We start from the raw sequence: 22,265 nt of genomic DNA on the forward strand, positions 1-22,265 counted from the left end.
TCCCACCCCAGGGCAGGGGCTGGAGGCTGAATCAGCCGATGGCCAAGAATTTAGTCAGTCATGACTATGCAATGAAGCCCTCACAAAACCCCCTGAGAAGAGCTTCTCTCTCTACTCTTTTGGATTCTGCTTCTCAGTCAGAGAGAGCTTCTAAGCTTGGGGAAGCAGAACGCCTCCCCATGCCGCCTAGCCAGGCCCTAGGCTCCACAAACATAGAAGCTCCTTTATTTGGGACCTTGCCTCATGTCTCTATTCATCTGGCTGTTATGTTGTACCCTTTACCAAACTGGTAAACATCAGTGTTTTTCTGAGTCATGTGATCCGCTCTAGCAAATTAATCGAACCTAAGGGGAAGGCCGTGGGAACCTCCAGTCTGTAGTCAGTAGGTCAGAAGCAGAGGTAAACTGCCTGGGGCTTGTGACGGGATTCTGGAGTGGGGGATGAAGGGCAGTCTTGTAGGATGGAGCCCTTAACCTGGGAATCTGGCGCTATGTACTGGCAGATAGCATCAAAATTAGAGTTGAGTTCTCCAACACCCTCCTGGTGTTTGAGAATTGCTTGGTGTAAGTATGTGTGGGAAGACCACCTCTCACATACTTACACACATTGAAATCTGGTACAGGTACCCGAATGGAGTTATACTACTATTACTGCTACATATATATATACTGCCTACATACATAAATATACATACATATACTACTACATATATATATGTAGAAAAAGAACACACCCTTGTGAGTTAATAAATCTTTAGGAAGGTCTCACTTGTGAATGAAAGAAAATGCTCCCAGAGGGCAAACCTCTTCAAACAATTCAGAAAGGGTTAAGTACTTACAGATCTACTGATCAAGGTGTCCTTTGGAAAAGAAGGACCACTGAAGGTGCTTTTCTGCTTTCTAGGCCCTTCCCTTTATTATGTCTTTAACATTTGTTCATTTGAGATACACCAGTACAGATAAGAGAGTACTCTGTAGTCTGATTTAAAAGAGAAAGGTTTATTCTAAAATTAGGGCAGATTTGCAATAAATATAAAGGAAGCACAGTCTTAAAAATTTTTGCCCTTCACAAGGAAAATATTCATTTAAGTAGATCCAATAGGAAAAGGTCATGGAAAAGATTTAAAATTTTACTCCTAAAAAGGCATCTTACAGTCATGTAATTCCTGATGGTCTGCTGCTCAGGTACAATTTTATTCAAGCTTTTTCTATAAAATTAGATTTCAACGGTGACTCTTTTTGGTCCAGTGTGGGTTTAAAGTAATTAAGAATGAAAGTGATGGTTTTTTTTAAAAAACCCACAATTTTCTAATGTACCATAATTAAATAAATGTTGAGAGCATGACCTGAAAGGATTATGCAAAGTATTTACATGATTTATATTTAAAAGTGTATCCCATTTTCCTTGACAACTTTCTTGGGCTTTCTCATTTCATCTTTTTCTTAAATACTTTTTTAGCAATTTCAGGACCTTATCTTCCACTAGATGGTTATCATGTGAAAATAGGTATTGCTTAAATTCTACTTTTATATTTCTGATGGGTTATTTTATAGGCCTGTTATCTCAATTTCTTTTTCTTTTTTTTTAATTTTAGGGTTCTGTAGTTTTAATCCATTTCTTTATTCTTGTAATGGCAAAACCTCCTAGTATCTATCTGGATGCACTAGCATGAGACCAGTTGAATTATTGCAGTGTCTGAATAATAGTATTTTATATATATACTTTTTCTTTTAAATTTTGGTATAATCAACAATGATAGGCTGACAAAGTATTTCTACAGAAGGACTGGCTTTAATCATATTTTATGGTTAGTATGTTAATGGATATTTTTAGATACTTGTGAAGGTACTCATTTTTATCCTACTATTTTGTATAGCAAACTTTATGGATAGTGAAAGGCAAACTGGTCTTAAAAATTACCATAAATTCTGAGTTCTGATTAAATCTGATTTTGTGATGCCTTCATTAAATGAAAGGAAATTTGATAAATACAATTACAGGTCTAAGTAAATATGGGATTGCAAAAATCATAATAAACTTGATTCTTCTAGTTTTCCAGAAGTAGAATAAAGGTAAACTCCTTACTTTTCTCCATGTAGCCAGGTTTTTGCACAAATCTAAGGAAAGCATCATTTTCTGAGCCAAGAATGTCTTGCTGGTTCTGTTACTATTCTAAGTATCTCACTGATACTAAGGAGAAGTTAGATGCCAGGTGGTCTGTCCCATCAGTCCATTCTCAGAGGGAAATGGGAGCTGCCATGGCTCCAGAGGTGCAGGGGACGCTGACTGAGTGCAGGGCTCCTAAGCCTACCACTGGCTGGGTGCTTCTCTATAATTTTCTTTCTCTAAGTGTAAAATAAGCAAGGACTGCCACAGTAAGTCAAGTAGAAAAATTTTCAAAGCTCTAATTATTTAGAAATGACCTACCTTAATATCAGTAATTTCATTTGTCTAGAAAGGAAAAAAAAGTAATTGTTATTTTAATATTATCCAAATACCACATATTTTAGAAGACCTAAAAATAATGATATAAATATTTTCTTCCTTATTGCCTGAGGTAAAATTTCAGCACCAGTATTTAATTCTATGCTTACTTATCCATTCCACTTATGTCCGAAAGAATTAACTGTCTAAATTTTGGGATCTTAACACATAACAGATAAGAGATTTCCACAGGAAATCTTTAAAGTAATGATTGCTAAACAAGTGACATAATAGATTGTAAACTCTTAAAGAGCAAAGAATTGTAATATAACTCTTTCTTTTTATTCAATAGAGACTTAAGATTTTTCTCTTCAGGTAGTGGCTTGACTACTTCGATTATCAAAGTTAATTCCATATCTTCACATACAATTATAAAGTCAGCTTCCTATATGAATTACAATCCTCCATAAAATATATATGATTAATATTATTTTAGTAAGCATCACCTTGAGGACTATACATAAATGGCATTCCATTTTCTGATATCCAATTAACCAATCTTTAAATAAATATGTATTGTGCATGTATGTGCTAAGTGCTGGTAACCAAATATGAAAAAGTGACCCTACCTTCATGAAAGATACAAAGAATTGACTAAACTAACATGTATGAAAAAATAGTGAATAATATAAGGTATAATTATGTGTTAAATTATGTTGCACCAAGTAGGTATGCAAATGTTCTTTTATCAATGAGTGGCAACACTTATTGGGACTGAGATAATGCAGGAAATGGGGTAAGACAAAGCTTTGGTGGTATCTTTAATGACAGGAACATTAATTTCCATTATAAAAAAATTTTAAGACTGTGCTTCCTTTATATTTATTGCAAATCTGCCCTAATTTTAGAATAAACCTTTATAATTTATTCATACCTCTTAGGCTAAAGGTGAGAACCATAAATCAAGAAGCCCTGCCCTCTATCAAACCCTCTCTGAAGTCGGACATACAGTCTACTTCTTCCCTCAAGGAGTCAATGACTGAGGAGACAAAACATACATATACTGAACATTTAAAAACTAAAAGAAGGGAATTCAAAACTAATTCAAAACTTGGTGTTGAACTGTTATGACAGTACTAAAGACAGACAACGAGGAAGACATAAATGGGGCCTAGAGTAAACAGATGAACTCAAGAAGGAGAGAATTTAGTCTTGGTCTTAAAGGGGTGGTAGGATTTAGTAGAGCAAAGAATATCTACTTTAGTAAAGGAAAAGCATTCAAGTGGAAGACATAATATATTCATTCGTTCATTCACTCACTCATTCATTTGTTCAGGCATTCATCTAACAAAACATTGTTTTCACTGCCCTCTGTATTCAGGCACTGTGCTAAGTGCTAAGGTGTACTGGTAAACTAGGGCCGGAACTGCCCTTGGTGAGTAGACTGGTGACGGGATGGGTAGCGGACAAGAAAGAGGTTATTTTAATATTGTGCTATGATAAGTGTTATAAAAGGTGCTATGATGGCTTCAAGGAGGGTCACTTAACAGAAAGGAGAAAAATCGTGGAAGATTTTTGTGTAACATGTAAAGTTTATGCTGAGAAACCTCAAACATTAATAGGGCATGACATGTTAGGTAGGGAAGGGGGATTTTTAGTAGAAGGAGAGTATGTGGGAAGACTTGGAAGGAAGGAGGAGCATGAGAAATAAGCATCACATACGCAGAGGAGGCTCGGACAGGTCTAGTCAGAGCAGAGGGTTTGTGCAGGTCACTGGCCCACTAACTTCACAGAGAAGGAGGGGAAGGAAGCCATGGAATATGAAGAGTTCTGACTTGCTACCGGAAATCGAGCCCATGTTATTGATTGGAAGAATGACTCAGAAAAGGTTATGTAAGGAAAGTACATCTGGTTTGGGAAGTGGACAGCTTGGGAGCCACTTGGTGATCCCGAGGAAAGAACTGAGGTGGCTGATGATCACCCTGCAGGGAAAGCTTATGGCCAAAGGAGCAGAGGGCCAGTGGCAAAACCGGGGGAACATGCAGAGGAGCAAACAGAAGAAATGGCGAAAACTACAGGATACTGTAACAGCTAATATGCATTTGGAGTTATCCAAACCAACTTACAAACTATGTGATCTTGGGCAAGTTACTTAAAAACTTAAAAGTCTTAATTTCTTTTTTTTAAATTAATTAATTTTATTTATTTGTTTTTGATAACTATTTTTTATTAAGGTATCATTGATATACAACATTACGAAGGTTTCATGTGAGAAATATTGTAGTTATTACATTCACCAATATTATCAAGTCCCCCACATGCACCCCATTGGAGTCACTGTCCATCAGCATAGTAAGATGCTATAGAGTCACTACCTGTCTTCTCTGTGCTCTACTGCCTTCCCCATGACCCCATGACATTCTGTGCGCTAATCATAATGCTCCTTAATTCCCCTCCCCCTCGCTCCACACTCACCCTCCCTATTCCTATACCTTTGGTAACCACTAGTCCCTTCTTGGAGTCTGTGAGTGTGTTTTGTTCCTTCACTTTTGTTTCATTATTGTACTCCACAAATGAGTGAAATCATTTGGTACTTGTCTTTCTCTGCCTGGCTTATTTCACTGATCATAATACCCTCTAGCTCCATCCATGTAGTTATAAATGGTAGGATTTGTTTTCTTCTTATGGCTGAATAATATTCCATTGTGTATATGTACCATACCTTCTTTAACCATTCATCTACTGATGGGCACTTAGGTTGCTTCCATATCTTGGCTATTGTAAATAGTGCTGTGATAAACATAGGGGTACATATGTTTTTTTGAATCTGGGATCTTATTTTCATTGGGTAGATTCCTAGGAGTGGAATTCCTGGGTCAAATGGTATTTCTATTTTTAGTTTTTTGAGGACCCTCCACATTGCTTTCTACAATGGTTGAACTAATTTACATTCCCACCAACACTGTAGGAAGGTTCCTCTTTCTCCACATTCTTGCCAGCATTTGTTGTTTCTTGTCTTTTGGATGTTGGCCATCCTAACTGGTGTGAGGTGATATTTCACTGTGGTTTTAATTTGCATTTCCCTGATAATTAGCGATGAAGAGCATCTTCTCATGTGCCTGTTGGCCTTCTGAATTTCTTCTTTGAAGAAGTGTCTGTTCAGATCTTCTACCATTTTTTAATTGGGTTATTTGCTTTTTGGGTGTTGAGAGGTGTGAGTCCTTTATATATTTTGGGTGTTAACCCCTTATTAGATATGCTGTTTATGAATATATTCACCCATATGTAGGATGCCTTTTTTCTCCTGATGGTGTACTTTGCTGTACAGAAGCTTTTTAGTTTGATGTAGTTCCATTTGTTCATTTTTGCTTTTGTTTCCTTTGCCCAAGGAGATGTGTTCAGGAAAAAGTTGCACATATTTACATTCAAGAGATTTTTGCCTATGTTTTCTTCTAAGAGTTTTATGGTTTCATGACTTACATTCAGGTGTTTGATCCACTTTGAGTTTACTTTTGTGTATGGAGTTAGTAATCCAGCTTCATTCTCTTACAAGTAGCTGTCCAGTTTTTCCAACACCAGTTATTGAAGAGGCTGTCCTTTCCCCATAGTATATCCATAGCTCCTTTATCGTATATTAATTGGCTGTATATGTTTGGATTTATATCAAGGCTGTCTATTCTGTTCCCTTGTTCTATGGGTCTGTTCTTGTGCCAGTACCAAATTGTTTTGATTACTGTGGCTTTCTAGTAGAGCTTGAAGTTGGGGATCTTAATCCCCCCAGCTTATTCTTCCTTCTCAGGATTGCTTTGGCTATTTGGGGTTCTTTTGTGATTCCATATGAGTTTTAGAACTACTTATTCTAGTTTGTTGAAGAATGCTGTTGGTATTTTGATAGGGATTACATTGACATTTTGACAATATTAATTCTTCCTATCCATAAGCATGGGATGTATTTCCATTTATTGGTGTCTTCTTTAATTTCTCTTAGGAGTATCTTGTAGTTTTCAGGGTATAGGTCTTTCACCTCCTTCGCTAGGTTTATTCCTAGGTCTTTTATTATTTTTGATGAAATTGTAAATAGAAATCTTTTCCTGATTTCTCTTTCTGCTGTTTCATCATTTGTGTATAGGATTGCCAGATCTCTGTGTATTAATTTTGTATCCTGCAACTTTGCTGATTCATTTATTAGTTTCAGTAGTTTTGGAGTGGATTCTTTAGGATTTTTTATGTACATCATCATGGTATCTGCAAACAATGACAGTTTAATTTCTTCTTTACCAATTCTGGATGCTTCTTATTTCTTTATGTTGTATGATTGCTGTGGCTAGGACCTCTAGTACTATGATGAACAAAAGTGGGAAGAATGAGCATCTTTGTCTTGTTCCTGATCTTAGAGGAAAAGCTTTCAGCCTTTTGCTGTGAAGTATATGATGTTGGCTGTGGGTTTATTGTATATGGCTTTTATTATATTGAGGTACTTGCCCTCTATACTAATTTTCTTGAGAGTTTTTATCATGAATGCATGTCGAATTTTGTCAAATGCTTTTTCAGATTCTGTGGAGATGATCAGATAATTTTTGTCCTTTTTGTTGATGTGGTATATGATGTTGATGGATTCTCAAATGTTGTACCATCCTTGCAGCCCTGAGATGAATCCCACTTGATCATGATGGATGATCTTTTTGGTGTTTTTGAATTCGGTTTGCTAATATTTTGTTGAGTATTTTTGCATCTATGTTCGTCAGGGATATTGGTCTGTAATTTTCTTTTATTGTGGTGTCTTTGCCTGGGTTTGATATTAGAGTGATGCTGGCCTCATAGAATTAGTTTGGAAGTATTCCCTCCTCTTCTATGTTTTGGAAAACTTTGAAAAGGATAGGTATAGGTATTAGGTCTTCTCTAAATGCTTGATAAAATTCAGTGGTGAAGTTATCTGGTTCAGGGGTTTTTTTCTTAGGTAGTTTGTTATTACCAATTCAATTTCATTGCTGGTAATTGGTCTGTTCAGATTTTGTTTTTTTCCTGGGTCAGTCTTGGAACGTTGTATTTTTCTACAAACTTGCCCATTTCTTCTAGTTATCCAATTTGTTAGCATATAATTTTTCAGAGCATTCTCTAATAATTCTTTGTTTTTCTTTGGTGTCCATAATGATTTTCCTTTCTCATTTCTGATTCTGTTTATGTGTGCAGATTCTCTTTTCATGATTAAGTCTGGCTAGGGGTTTATCTACTTTGTTTATTTTCTTTTTTTTTAATCTCTCTCTATGTCAGCCTCTATGCATTCCTGTTCTCTGGTTTCTATTCCATCAATGGCCTCTTGCATCTTATCCATTCTGCTTATAAATCCTTCCAGAGTTTGTTTCACTTCTGTAATCTCCTTCCTGGCATCTGTGGTCTCCCTCCAGACTTAATCCCTTCGCTCTTGCATATTTCTCTGCATCTCCATCAGCATGTTTATGATTTTTATTTTGAATTCTTTTTCAGGAACACTGGTTAGGTCTGTCTCCTTCTCTGGTGTTGTCTCTGTGATCTTGGTTTGCCTGTAATTTTGCCTTTTCATGGTCATAGAAATAGTTTGCAGAGCTGGGACGAGTGAGGGCTGGAAGAACTTCCCTTCTTGTTGGTTTGTGGCCTTCCTCTCTTGGGAAAACAGCGACCTCTAGTGGCTTGTGCTGGGCAGCTGCGCACAGACAGGGCTTTTGATTCCTGCACGGCTACTATGGAGTTTATCTCCGCTGTTGATGTGGGTGTAGTCTGGCTCAGGCCGCTGCTCCAAAATGGTGGAGCCACGTTGCAGGGGGAGTGGCCGGGAGACTATTTATCTCCGTGAGGGGCCTCCGTGCTCCCTGCTGCCCAGGGGGTTAGAGTGTCCAGAGATCCCCAGATTCCCTGTCTCTGAATTAAGTGTCCCGGGATGCTTCCGTACAGTTTTGGGGTCCCTGTCCCTTTAAGACTTCCAAAAAGCACTCACCAAAACAAAACAAAACCAAAAAAAAAAATTAAATAAATAATTAAAAAAAAAAGCCACTCGCTTTTCCTTGTCCTATGGCACTGACCTCAGGGACCTGCTCACCGGTCTTGCTGCCCTGTTTCCCTAGTGTCCAGGACCCCACGCATGCACTGTGTCTGTGCTCTGGTCCGGATGGCTGGGGCTGGGTGTTCAGCAGTCCTGGGCTCCCTCTCCCTCCCCGCTCCGACTCCTCTCCTCCCACCGGGAGCTGGGGGGAGGGGCGCTCAGGTCCCGCCTGGTCGGGGCTTGTATCTTACCCCCTTCGTGAGGCGCTGGGTTCTCGCAGGTGTGGATGTGGTCTGGATGTTGTCCTGTATCCTCTGGTCTCTATTCTAGGAAGAGTTGTCTTTGTTATATTTTCATAAATATATGTGGTTTTGGGAGGAGATTTCTGCTGCTCTACTCACGCCGCCATCTTGGCTCCACCCTCCTACTTTGTTTATTTTCTTGAAGAACCAGCTCCTGGTTTCATTGATTCTTTCTATTGTTTTATCTTCTCAATTTTATTTATTTATGCTCTGTTTTTTATTATGTCCCTCCTTCTCCTGACTTTGGACTTCATTTGTTCTACTTTTTCTAGTTTCATTAATTGTGAGTTTAGAGTGTTCATTTGGAATTGTTCTTCTTTCTTGAGGTAAGCCTGTATTGCTAAATACTTTTCTTTTCAAACTGCCTTCACTGCATCCCACAGATTTTGGGGTGTTGAATTGTTGTTTTCATTTGTCTCCATATATTGTTTGATATGTTTTTATTTGGTTATTGATCCATTGATTATCTAGGAGCATGTTGTTAAGCCTCCATGTGTTTGTGGGCTTTTGTTTTCTTTGCATAGTTTATTTCTAGTTTCATACCTTGTGGTCTGAGAAGCTGGTTGGTACTATTTCAGTCCTTCTGAATTTACTGAGGCCCTTTTTGTGGCCTAGGAGGTGATCTAGTCTGGAAAATGTTCCATGTGCACTTGAGAAGAATGTGTATCCTGCTGCTTTTGGGTGGAGTGTTCTGCAGATGTCTGTTAGGTCCATCTGTCCTAGTGTGTTGTTCAATGACTTTGTGTCCTTACTTATTTTCTGTCTTGTTAATCTGTCCTTTGAAGTAAGTGGTGTGTTGAAGTCTCCCAGAATGAATGCATTGCATTCTATTTCCTCCTTAAATTCTGTAGTATTTGTTTCACATATTTTAGTGCTCCTCTTTTGGGTGTGTAAGTATTTATAATGGTTATATCCTCTTGTTGGACTGACCCTTTTATCATTATGTAATGTCCTTCTTTGCCTCTTGTTACTTTCTTTGTTTTGAAGTCCATTTTGTTTGATGCAAGTACTGGAAGTCTTGCTTTTCTCTCCCTATTAGTTGCATGAAATATCTTTTTCCATCCCTTCACTTTTAGTCTGTGTATGTCTTTGGGTTTGAAGTGAGTCTCTTGTAGGCAGTATATAGATGGGTCTTGCTTTTTTATCCATTCTGTAATTCTACGTCTTTTGATTGGTGCATTTGGTCCATTTATATTTAGGGTGATTATTGAAAGATACGTACTTATTGACATTGCATGCTTTAGATTTGTGGTTACCAAAGTTTCAAAGACGGCTTCTTTACTATCTAACAGTTTAACTTAACTCGCTTATTACACTATTTCAAACACAATTCAAAGGTTATTTTTTTTCTCCCTTTTCTTCGTCCTCTACTCTATATATTAGGTGTCATATTCTATACTCTTTGTGTATCCCTTAACTGACTTTGTGGGTAGCTGATTTAATTTTGCATTTGCTTAGTAAATAATTGGTCTACTTCCTTTACTGTGGTTTTATTTTCTCTGGTGACTTCCATTTAGCCTTAGGAGCCCTTCCATCTAGAGCAGTCCCTCCCAAATACACTGTAGAGATGATTTGTGGGAGGCAAATTCCCTCAACTTTTACTTATCTAGAAATTATTTAATCCCTACTTCAAATTTACATGATAATCTTGCCACGTAGAGTATTCTTGGTTCAAGGCCTGTCTATTTCATTGCATTAAATATATTATGCCACTCCCTTCTGGCCTGTAAGGTTTCTGCTGAGAAGTCTGATTATAGCCAGATGGGTTTTCCTTTGTATGTGATCTTTTTTCTCTCTCTGGCTATTTTTAATACTATGTCCTTGTCATTTTAATTATTATATGTCTAGGGATTGTCTTCCTAGGGTCCCTTGTGTTGGAAGATCTGTGCACTTCCATGGCCTGAGTAATTACTTCCTTCTCCAGATTGGTAGGGGGGAGTTTTCAGCAATTATTTCCTCAAAGACACTTACTATCCCATTTTCTCTCTTCTTCTTCTTTTGATACACCTATAATGCAAATATGGTTCCATTTGGATTGGTCACACAGTTGTTAATATTCTTTCATTTCTAGAGAGCCTTTTTCTCTTTGGGCCTCAATTTTTTGTATTCCTGCTCTCTAATTTCTATTTCATTTACCATCTCCTCTATCTCTTCTAATCTGCTTTTACATCCCTCCATTGTATGTTTCATTTTAGATACTGTATTTTTCAAAGTTTCTATCTCTTTCTTGAAGCCTTTCTGATGTGTTGAATATTTTTCTGTAACTCCATGTGTTGTTTTTATTTTGAAATCTTTATTAGGAAGATTGGTGAGTTCTCTCTCTTTGTGGTGTTTGAGAGATTTGGGTTTGTACCAGGTTCTTTTGCCATTTCATATTCCTAATGATTACTATGGAGTAATAAGTTTGTGTCGGTGGTACCCTCTAGTGCCAGGAATCTCTACTCTTTGAGCTTCTAAGTCCCTGGAGCAAGGTGGGGGTCGCAGGCACACAAGTCCATTGCCTACAGGAAGGAAAGAGCTCTTGCCTGCTACCCAGCTGCAGTGCCTGCCTCCACAGCCAGGTCCAGTGGACTGAGTGCACAGGGAGGAGCCTCTGTGTTACACCCTTGTAGCTGCTGTAGGTGGGGCCACCCTCTGGCTGGCGTGGTGTGATGGCGGGCACAGCAGGTTTGTGAACCAGTGCTAGCTGGGAGGAGGGAGCAGCAGGCTGCATATAGCAGTGGAGGGCCTTGGTGCTGCATTACCAGTCAGGGGGATGGAGCATGTGAAGCTCCTGAAAGTTCCCAAGCTGCTGGGCTGAGTGTGCTGGGACAATTTTGTCCACCTGTCTTTTTTTCCCTGGCAGCAAGCTGTGTAATCTTTGCCCCTTTAGCAGCTCTTTTGCTGTTTGGAAGTTTTTCAAAGTGCCCGCCTTTCTTTTGTACCTGTTTTCCACAATTGGCTGGACTCACAGTCTTTCTGAGTATTCCACCTGCCTCTGCTTTCCAACCCCTCTAATGTCCACAGCACCATGTAATGTGGGTTCATGCTGGTGGAGTAGATCTCCAGGGGTGGGTATTTAGCAGTCCTGGGCTTCTACTCCATCTCTGCTATGTTTCTCTTCCTCCTACCAGTGAGCTGGGGTGGGGAGAGGGCTTGGGTTCTGTGGGATCCTGGCTTTGCTACTTCACCCATTTCCATGAGGTCTTCTCTCTTTCACAGATGTAGGCCATCTGTTGCAGTCTTCTTTCTGGTTGCTCCTCCTTTCTGTTGCTCAGCTGTGTTACCTTAGCTGTTGAGTAAGCGTGGTCTCCCCTCCCTGCTCTCAGAGACCAGGCCCACTCTACTCTATGATCAGGAGAACGCATTCAGAAAGAAGAATACAGGAGAGCAGTTCATTGCAAAGTTGAAGGGATGCAGCAAAAGCTAAATCCAGAGGAACATATTTGACTTTAAAAGCCTTTACAATTAAAGAAAAATAAATAAAATTAAGAAAGTCAGCACTTACCTTGGGAAATTAGACAAAGTGCAGCAAAATACAAAACAAACCAGGAAGAGAAAACTGGTTAAAGCTAAACATAATGAAATTAGAATAGATTAAATAATAATAAATCCAAATGGCTTATACTTTTAAATAGTAATAAAATATATAATTCCCTAGTGTACCAGACTTAAGAAAAAGAAAGAGGTGAGCTGAACTATGCAAGTTGAGGAATAAGAAAGGAAACATAAACATCAAATAAAGAAAAGTTGAAAAGAATTGTAGGGTACTAGTACTACCGTTAGTGATAAGGAAACAAATTGTAATGGGTAAGTAGTTCCCAGAAAAATATAAGTTACCAAAAACAACCTCAGAAGGGAGATTTTAATATACCAGGTACCCTAAAAGAGAATGGGACGGTAATTGAAGATCTCCTTCATCGAAACTTCAATGTCCAGATGGTTTTACAGCTAAATTCCTTCTAACTTTAAAGAATTGATAATTCCATATTACTTAAACTATTTTAAACCACTCATAAAGATGGAAAGCCCCAGTTTGTTATAAAGCCAGCATAACTAAAACACGTAGAAAAAAGAACTATACACAAATAATCTCATTTCTACACACATCTTCATTTCTAAATAAGATATCATCATATGTACACAGCTGTATATCAAAATTTAGTTAGAATATGACTGTTATGGGTTGAATTTTGTTCCCCCAAAAAGATATGTTGAAGTTCCTGACCCCTGGTATCTCAGAATTTGACCTCATTTGGAAATAGGATCTTTACAGAAGTATTTAAGCAAAAACGAGGTTGTTAGGGTGGGCTCTCCTCCAGTGTGATGAGTATTCTATGAAAAGGGGAAATTTGGACAAAGAGACAGACAGGTATGAAGGGAAGATGATAAGAAACAGGAAGAAGAAATGTGAATGATACCATGCGAACACAGGGGGTTAGAATGATGCCTCTGCCAGCCAAGGACTGCCAAAGATTGCTAGCAAGTCACTAGAAGCTATAAGGAGGCAAGGAATACTCCTTCCTGTAGGTTTCAGAGAGAGCTTGGCCCTGTTGACACCTTGATTTTGGACTTTAATTTTCCAGAATTGTGACAATATGTTTCTGTTGTTTGAAGCCACTCAGTTTGTGGCACTTTGCTAATGGCAGCCTAACAAATAAATACAATGACCAAGGTTTATTCCAGGAATTCAAAGGTAGATCAAGATCAGGAAATCTGTCAACCATGGTCTATTAGACATCAACAAATTAATGGACAAAAAATACATGATGTCATTATGCTGAAAAGGCATTTGATAAAAACCGGCAGAAAATCTTAAGAACTCTCAGGTAAATTAGGAATAGATATAACAGACCAGCAGCCAAGAACAAATATTATCCTAAACAGTAAAACTCTAAGTTGATTTTATCTAAAATCAGAATAAGAGAATTTGTCAGCAATCTATTTTTTTTAACATTCTCTTGGAGGTTTTAGCAAATGCAATATGACAAAAGTAGTAATAGGAACAGTAGAAAAGAAGAGATAAAACTATTTTTGTTAATATGATTATAGATCTCAAAGAAATTTAAGAACTTCTAATGAAATGCCTACTAAATTTAAAAGATAATTTGGCCTTTTTTATATATTAGCAGTAAGTTCTTAGGTATGGAGAAAGGTAAATATTCTACTTAAAACAGCGACAAGAATTATAAAATATCTGAGAATAGAATAATTTTTTTAAAAAGACACAGAACTATGCAACGAAAAGTGTAAGATCTTATTGAAGAACATAAAATAACATATGAAGAAATGGAAAGCCACTTCATATCTTTGGATGGGCAAAGTTATTATCATAAAAATGCCAATTCTTTCAAACTTAATATATATATTTACTTTGATTCCAAATAAATCCAAGAGGAAATTATCAGGAGAAACTAGATAAAATGAGCCAACATTCATATAGCATTTTAATTTGGGTTCCTGTTTTATATCACATATAAAATTACAATTCATATGAATTAAGAACTTAGATGAAAATTTTTTAAATCTTTGAAAAAAACTCTAAGAAACTATATTGTCTAGAAGTTGGAAGAACCTTGTTATTCAAGAAAGGATATTTAGAACCTATAAAAAACAGATATACATATTTGACAAATGAAAGTTTAAAACTTTTTGTAAGGTAAAAAGATAACATAAACTTACAGCAAATTTAGAAAAGTACTGTTATAAGAAAAAGCTGGCCCAACAGAAAAGTGAGCAAAGAATATGACTAATTCATAGTACACTGCCAATAAATATACAAAAATATGGTCACTGTCATCAGGGAAATGCAAATTTAAGTACTATTGAGAAATCACTTTATAGTCATCAGGCTGACAAAAATCCTAAAAAGCAGTAACTATTGCTGTTAAGGATGAATGAGAAGGTACTCACATATAGGGACGGTAAAAATGCAATTTGACAAGAAATGTTTTAGAATTAAAACACACATATCCTTTGAATCAGCAATTCTATTCTTAAAAGCTATTCCAAGATCATGTTTTTGACAGTATTGTTTGTGCAAAAATCTAGAAACAGAGTTGAATGAATTATGAATGACTCAGTTCTGAAAAACAGTTGAATAAGATCTGATACATTCACATCATGGGATATTATTAAGCCATTATACAAAATGATATACAAAATGAAACAGGCCTAGACCAATTTGGTTGTAAGAATTTGCAAAGGACATTGAGTAAAGAAAAACAAGACACAGAGAAGTATGCATAATATAATCCAATTTTTGAAAAAAGTTAAATGGTTACATATACACACACATACATGTATATATATATTCTCACACATATATATGATTTCATATATGTAAAAAAATACAAAATGAAAAATACTGAAGACTTAACATGTGTTACCTGGTGGCTGGGTATGAGGTGGGTAGAGAAAAGGAGGAAAGGAAAAGGTGAGAAGCAGGAAAGAAAGAGAAACGTCACTAAAATCACTGGTATGAAAGTTATGATTCAATTTGCTAAAATTATATATGTTTACATGAGTATGTATTTATCTTTCCTAAGACATTAAGATAAATATAAAGATGTTTCTCTGCTGTCTTGCAGAGATGTCCATGAAATAGAGTCAAAGGCAGTTTATACATTTATTTCTGTAAAATAATACTCAACACAGCCCTTGTATACATGTGCACAAGCAAGGAGAAAGTGACAGGATGCCCCACATGAGCGTGTAAGCACTGGCTGTCTCTTGAGCCCAGACAGGGGTTGGGGACAGGAGTGGGCATGATTAGTGGCTTCTTTTACACATCTTTAGATGTTTTGTTTCAGAAAGACAAAAAGACATGAGCAAAGCCAAATGCCTACAGGAGCCAGAGTGAAGCAGGCTCAGAGCAGGCGAGAATACACACCTAAAAACCTTCAGACTGAAATTTAAAAAAACAGGAAACCATTTTGTAAGAGAAAAAGAAGACCTTCATGGGGGCAGGATCCAATGTTTAGAAATAAAAGTCCTAAGTGTCACACAGATTTTTATGTAACAGGTAGAAAACCACATATACTTTTTACCTATACTCCAATCACGGGATCCATAACCAGCCTAAAGAGGAAGGCAGAGTGCTTCCAGAATGCTTCTGATCTTTGATGATAGAATATGAGAACAAGTTCATACTATCATGGAAATGCAGCCCACTGGCGTAAGCAGGGACCGTGGTGAATGCCTAACCTAACGTCCTTATTTCATAGCTGAGGACACTGAGGCCAGGTAAAGCAACTACTGTACTCATCTCTTATCCTCTCCATTCCCTGAATGGTTGAAAAATTACTTTATTTCGTAATTTTCTCACAGAGCAAATAAATGGTAAACAAAAAACAATTTTATTTCATTAGTTCAAAAAATAAAAGTTCTCTTATTTACATATAAAAACCTACCTTCAACTGTTATATTCAATAATCGAAACGAAAAGCACAGAGCCTGTTTAAGTTGCCTTGTGTAAACCTGTAGAGCTACTGGTTTAAACCACAAGGTCAATCCTCAATCATTCATTTACATCCTTCTTTTTATTCAACTAACTTCCACTGAACTATACCCCTGACGCTGGGAGGCGCTAGTGATACAAACAATACACAGTGTCTGTTCACCACCCAGTGGGGAAGTGACAAGCTACAAAACAAGTCTGGCCAAAATACAAGCCAAGTGTGGATGGAGCAATTCATTCTGTCTCGAGTTCCAGGGCCAGGTTGACGCTTGAGTCAGGCCATGTAGGATGGAGGATTCCAGAGGCATCAGCAAGTGCAAATGCAAGGAAGGAGCATGTTGGAGGAAATGATCAGAATGAGCCCCATCCAAGAACAAAGGAGAAAAATTGAAATTCACATGTGCTGGCCTGAGGATCAAAGTAAATTCACTCTAAGTGCAAGATTATTTCCCAACCCCAACTCCTGTGAGTGTGACACATAGGAAGGGCTCAGTAAGTAACGGCCTAAGTAAATAACCACCTAAGTCAGCTTTTGGTTCAATTTACTGAATGATTTCAGCATATTACCATGTACTGTCCCGGGTCTAAATCTCCCATCATTCCTTTTAGATGTGTGTTTTCACTTCTGACGGCTTTATACCTCATGCCTGAGACCTGAAAGGAGATTGATTAATAAGTAAAGTGTAGAATTCACAAGAAAAGCTCACAATTCTATTAAAGTTAGTTATATGCTGTTAATATAAATACTTTATAAGTGTGCTGAAGGGAAACACTTCTTAGGCATGGGCATCATAAATCAGGTATCTCGTGCTGTCTTCTATCTTTGGCAGGCCCCACTTTACTTGTTTTATACAAATTTAGTGCTAAATTAAAAACAGATACTTAGGATAATGATTCATTTAATTTTTTTTCCTTTCCTATTCCAAAATCCCATTTCTCGCTTCTGTTTTCTATTGAACTCAAATTGTCACCAGAAAAGCACAATTTAAAAACATACTTGAATAACACTGTCCATTAAATTTCTTCACTATCTGATCCATTTTTATAATATGCAAATATGACTTTCATGTTTAATTTTGTTCCTGATATTTCTGCCAAATTTTCCTTCTTTTTTTGTGACTACATTTTGTCTCCTAACTTCTTCCCCTTATTTCTTCTACTTGACAGTGTATATGCCCTTTTATTTATCCTACATAAAACACTTCCCTTAAAAGGATTTACTTTTGCAAATTACAAAATATATTCTCCTTGACAAAAAATGAAAAAATATAGAAAAATATAAAGGTGAAAGTAAAAGTCATTTATAATCCAACTACCTGGATCAACATTAACATCTGTAAAATACCCTTTTCAGGTACTACCAATGCTATCCCATCTATGAGGTTTTCCTGTGTATTGTACAAATTAATCACAGTTTAAGACTTAAACCTGGGCAAAGGCTGAATCTTTTCTTGTTTTTATAATGCACAGGATTTAAACAGCTATGGAGTGACTATCAAATGCCTGGAAAATTATTGACTGGTGCTCTCAAAACCTCTAATGTGGGGTAAAAAAAGCAGATAAACTCTGCTCTTGGGAGCAGGTCATCATTTTGATGAAGAGTGAGGGATTGAGGGAATTTCAAAATAAGTAGGAAGGAAGCAAGGGGGGGGGGGACTTAGAAATTACCTGCAGTATATTTACAGTAGAATGTTTTAATTGCTGCTTTTCCCCCATGAACCATGAAATCAGTGCACTGATTTTCATGTTTCAACACCCATATTTCTAAATCCTAAAATAAATATATGAACTGGGAGTGGGAAATATTCAAGAAAAGCTGGAATAGAGGCTTTTTTTAAAAAAGATAAAAGTGTTAATGGAAGGGAACATAGAAAAACTGAGGAAGAAGTCTTTGACTAGAGCATTCTGTGGGGGGTGATCAAAATATGGGTCACAAGAAAATGTTAGGATGAGATTTCATGAAATTATCTTGTGCTGCCACTTATTTCCCTGGTTCTTTTTGGTGATATTCGCATTATCTCACAAAGGTGTCAGGTGACTCCATAAAGCATTTCTGTGACATTAGTCTCGTCACAGAAACAATACCAGAACTTTTATGCTTCTATTAGACAATAATGAGGGGTGCTCTGTGCACTGAGCAAGAGGGTGACCTGGGCAGGTGCTGTCCTGCCCACCTGCATACCTGTTGTTTTGCTAACATTTTTTCTTTTATTTCTAATTCCATTTTTAACTGTCTTTCCAGAAGGGAGGCTTTCTTCGTGATTGTTGCTATAGTGACATCCTTCTGATGAAGCTCCTCTGTTAGGTCGCAGATCTCATGCCTCATTCTTTCCCGCTCAGAGCTGCGGTTCTCTTCCTCCTGATAGAGTTGGCTTCTTATCTGCAGCAGATATATTCCGGAAAATATTAACAAATCCTTTTATTTATAAAGCAACTTAAAGCTTTTTGAGGCATGTTCAGTCTTAAAACATTGGCAGCCCTATTTCACCCACCTTAGCTGATCAATGCAAAATTAAAAACACGTACTTACAATAATGGTTCATTTGAATTTTTCCTTCCAATTTCATATTTCCATTTCTCACTTCTATTTTCTATTATATGCAAATCATCACCTCTTACTGATATTACTTTGATACCTACTTTGATGGGAAGGTGGAGAAAGTATTATAGGATTTTTCCCCAGCTTTACTGAGTTATTAATTGGTATACAAAATAATTGCCCATAACTAATGTGTGCAGTTAGGGTACACACTTACAAATGTTGCTATCACCACAATCAAGGTAATACATCTGCCTCTTAACTCCAAAAGTCTCCTCATGTTCCTTTGTTGTTTTTAACTTTTTTGGGTGTGTGGCAACAACACTTAACATGAGACTACCCTCTTCACAAATTCTTCGGTGCACAATGCCTTAGTGTTAACTCCAGGCACTATGCTGTGTGGCACATTCTGGAACTTACTCATCATGTTTAACATAACTTCATACCCACTGAACAACTACTCCAGAGTGGTGTGGTGGAAGAGCACGGAGCCACAACTCAGAAGTTGAAGGACCAAGCATTTTTGGGAGCAGAAAAAAATGGCTAAGTGACTTGCTCAAAGGCATAAAGCTATTAACTGGCAGAGCAAGGGCTAGAACCTAGGACTCTTGGCTTTAAACTGAGTGCCTTTTGGGGGAACTAAATTGTGCTGTCCTGTTTGTAAATACACACTATGTTTTTTAGAATCATGTTATAATAAATTTCACACATAATATGTCCATGAAAATGCATCAGCTCCTCCCCTTAAGCCAGTGGACTCTCAGGTCCTTAATCACAGCTCAGCCTTCCACGTGAGGGACCTCTGGATCGCCTTGACTCCGTCCTGACTTTGGTCTCCCAAGTCCAGTCAGGCAGCAAATTCCGTCCCTTCTATTTCAACCTCTCTTAAATCTCACCTCTGCTCTCCATTCCTACTACTATTGTCTTAGTCCAGCCTCTTATTGTCTTTCTGGAAATCATTCATTGCCTCTAGATAAAGTACACAATCACCAATCTTAAAAAAAAATCATAGTCCACTGGGGGAAACAGAAAAATAAACAGTTATAACACAGTGTAGCAACGGATGTCAGTAGTAGGTAGTGGAGGGGTACTTAACCCCATGGGGATCTCAGGATAGGATTCCCAGAGGAGTGGACATCAGGTCAAATACTGAAGAATGAATGGAAGCCAGACAGAAGACAGAGATGCAGAAGGGCTCCCAGGCAAAGGATACAGTGAAGGCAGAGAGACAAGAGAGCGCACGTTTGGGGAACTGAAAGTGTTTGGAGGGGCTGGAATGTGGCATGTTTTGAAAAATAAAGCTGGAGAGTTTAAGTAGAGGTCAACCCACAGAGATTTATATGAATTTGCCACCAGACACTTACTTTTAAAACTTAATTTTTTTTTCATTTAATCTTTAAACATAGGATATATCTTTGTGTATGTGTGTGTGTGTGTGTGTGTGTGTGTGTGTGTGTGTGTGTGTGTGTGTGTGTCTAAGAGGCATAAAAGATATATTAAAAGGATAAGGGCACTTTTTTCAACATAGCCAGAATACCACTATAATGTCTTTAAAACATGAATAATAATTCCTCAATATCATGAAATATCCAGGCAGTATTCAAATTTAAAATTGTGTCACAAGTGTAATGAATGTTCTTTAAATTTATTTGAATTGAGACTGGCTCATACCTTCTTAAAGCGGCTCTTTTTGTACTACTCATACATGATCTCATTTAATCCCCACAGTATCTGTTTTTCAGATTAGAAAATTAAGGTACGCAGCTTTTCACAGTCACATTCCTGGTGACAGGCAGTCTGACTCCAGGACCTTACCAACCGCGCATGTAACCTCTGTGAGCAGAGCCCTAGAAGGTGGTTCCTAGGCAGGAAAGAGATACAGTGGGATGACCTGATGTGGAAAGCATGCAAGTCCAGAGGACAGGCTTGATCCATCCTCAGGCTTCATACCACCAGCCCCTCATTTGATTCTATTCTTACTACTAACATTTTTAGAATTTCAGAGTTGGACAGGACTCTAAAAATCACACAATCTAACCCCATCATTTAAAAGAGTGAAAAAAAACCCGACGCACATGGAAGGGAACTGACTGGGCCTAAGTTCTCCAGCAGCTTAGAGCAAAAGAGTAGCCTAGGAGACTGGGAGACAAATACCCTCACCCAGAGGACAGTGCTCCACGTCGCCTTCCATCTCCCATCTTCTCTCTCCCGTTTTGTTCCTTATGATTATTTGGTGTAATAAATGGGCTGTTCTGTAGTTTGCCCCAGTTTGGATTTTGCTGAGTGCATCCCTGTGGTGCAGTTAGTTAACATGTGCTCTTAAAATAGAACTTTTAAGTTGGAAAAAAAAAATGAATATACTATTATGAAAAAGGAGTAAACTATTCTTATTTTCACAACATTTAGATCTTAAAACAACATGCTCTACTGCAAAGCTTCTTTCTAAATGAAATTAATTTATCTAGTGCTAAATGACTTTGGGCTTTATTAAAAATGTCAATTTTATCACAAAATAAATGACTAAAAATAGTCCTGGATTGGATAAAAAAAAAAAAGAAATATAACACTGGCAAGATTCATAATACATGGATTTTGGTGGTTTTATTACAAGAGGATGAAAATCCTCTACACAAACACTTCTGGGAAGCTATTGCTATTTATACGCAATTCATTTGTTACCTCTTCTACACAGCAATGCATTCTCTAGAGGTCTCCAAAAGCCCATGAAGAGATTTGTGCCTCGGCTTCTCTCCTTCCATATCAAAACCATGCAAAATCAGTAGATTCCTTATATTACTCAAAGTTTTGTTACTCTACCTAAATCTATGAGGTTAAGAACGCTTTAATCCTACTTTAGGTGGCATTAGTCACACCTGTATCATAATGCATTCACTGGGGACACCACTCAAGAGCAGTTTTTTAAATTCTATTTTTAAATAGGAAAATAAGTTTCATGAGTTATGTGAAAAACATAAGGAAAATGATCATCAATTCATAACACCTTTTCTACACTGAACAGTCACCTGACAGCCAACTCTTTGGGAGGACAGGATTTGTCTTTTGCATTATTGTATTTCCTATGGAAATAAACAGAATGGCTATTGTCCTACTAGATGCTCAATAAATGTTTACTGAATGTATATAAACAGCTAAATTTATGACCCTACACAATTATGCAAGACCTTAGTGTTAATGTTAATGAATTCATTCTCTAAATATTTCTTTTATTTATTGTGTATCTGGTACTGGATGATAATTCAAAGCCATGCCTAAGTTTTTCCTACTTTTCACCATTGTTTGATTATGTAGCATTGAATATTCTGTCTGATCCACAAACCAAAAGACCAGAGAAGTGGGTAGTAGGTATGATAAACTCATGCAAAGAAAGCCACCACTGGATCTTACTAGAGGGAGAAGAGAATATACTTTTTGTAGGAGAAGTGAGAGCCATGAGGTCTTCAAGGACAGCGCCCAGGTCTTATTCATCCTTGTATTCCTAGCTCCTGGGAGAGTACCAGGTACAAGTTAGATGTTCAGTGTCAAAAT

General features: G+C 37.4%; 1 protein-coding gene across 22 annotated transcripts in view; it reads right to left on the reverse strand.

Moving 5' to 3' along the window:
- The window catches only part of DEUP1 (deuterosome assembly protein 1), a 101,914-nt gene that overhangs the window by 43,596 nt on the left and 36,053 nt on the right, over positions 1 to 22,265 (reverse strand). For 17 of the 22 annotated variants that reach the window (XR_012122494.1, XR_012122493.1, XR_012122492.1 and 14 more), the window contains 3 exons: positions 18,363 to 18,560; positions 16,748 to 16,834; positions 2,428 to 2,451 (listed from right to left, as the gene is read on the reverse strand). Coding sequence is in view for 19 of the 22 variants with exons in the window: in XM_073215880.1 (XP_073071981.1) it covers positions 2,428 to 2,451; positions 16,748 to 16,834; positions 18,363 to 18,560 (309 nt within the window). In the remaining 3 variants the exon portion in view is untranslated. The remainder of the gene's footprint in view (positions 1 to 2,427; positions 2,452 to 16,747; positions 16,835 to 18,362; positions 18,561 to 22,265) is intronic. The other 5 variants (XM_073215890.1, XM_073215875.1, XM_073215885.1 and 2 more) reach the window with 1 other exon arrangement.

The sequence above is a fragment of the Manis javanica genome, chromosome 11 (genome assembly GCF_040802235.1).
Source record: "Manis javanica isolate MJ-LG chromosome 11, MJ_LKY, whole genome shotgun sequence".
Classification (NCBI taxonomy): Eukaryota; Metazoa; Chordata; class Mammalia; order Pholidota; family Manidae; genus Manis; species Manis javanica.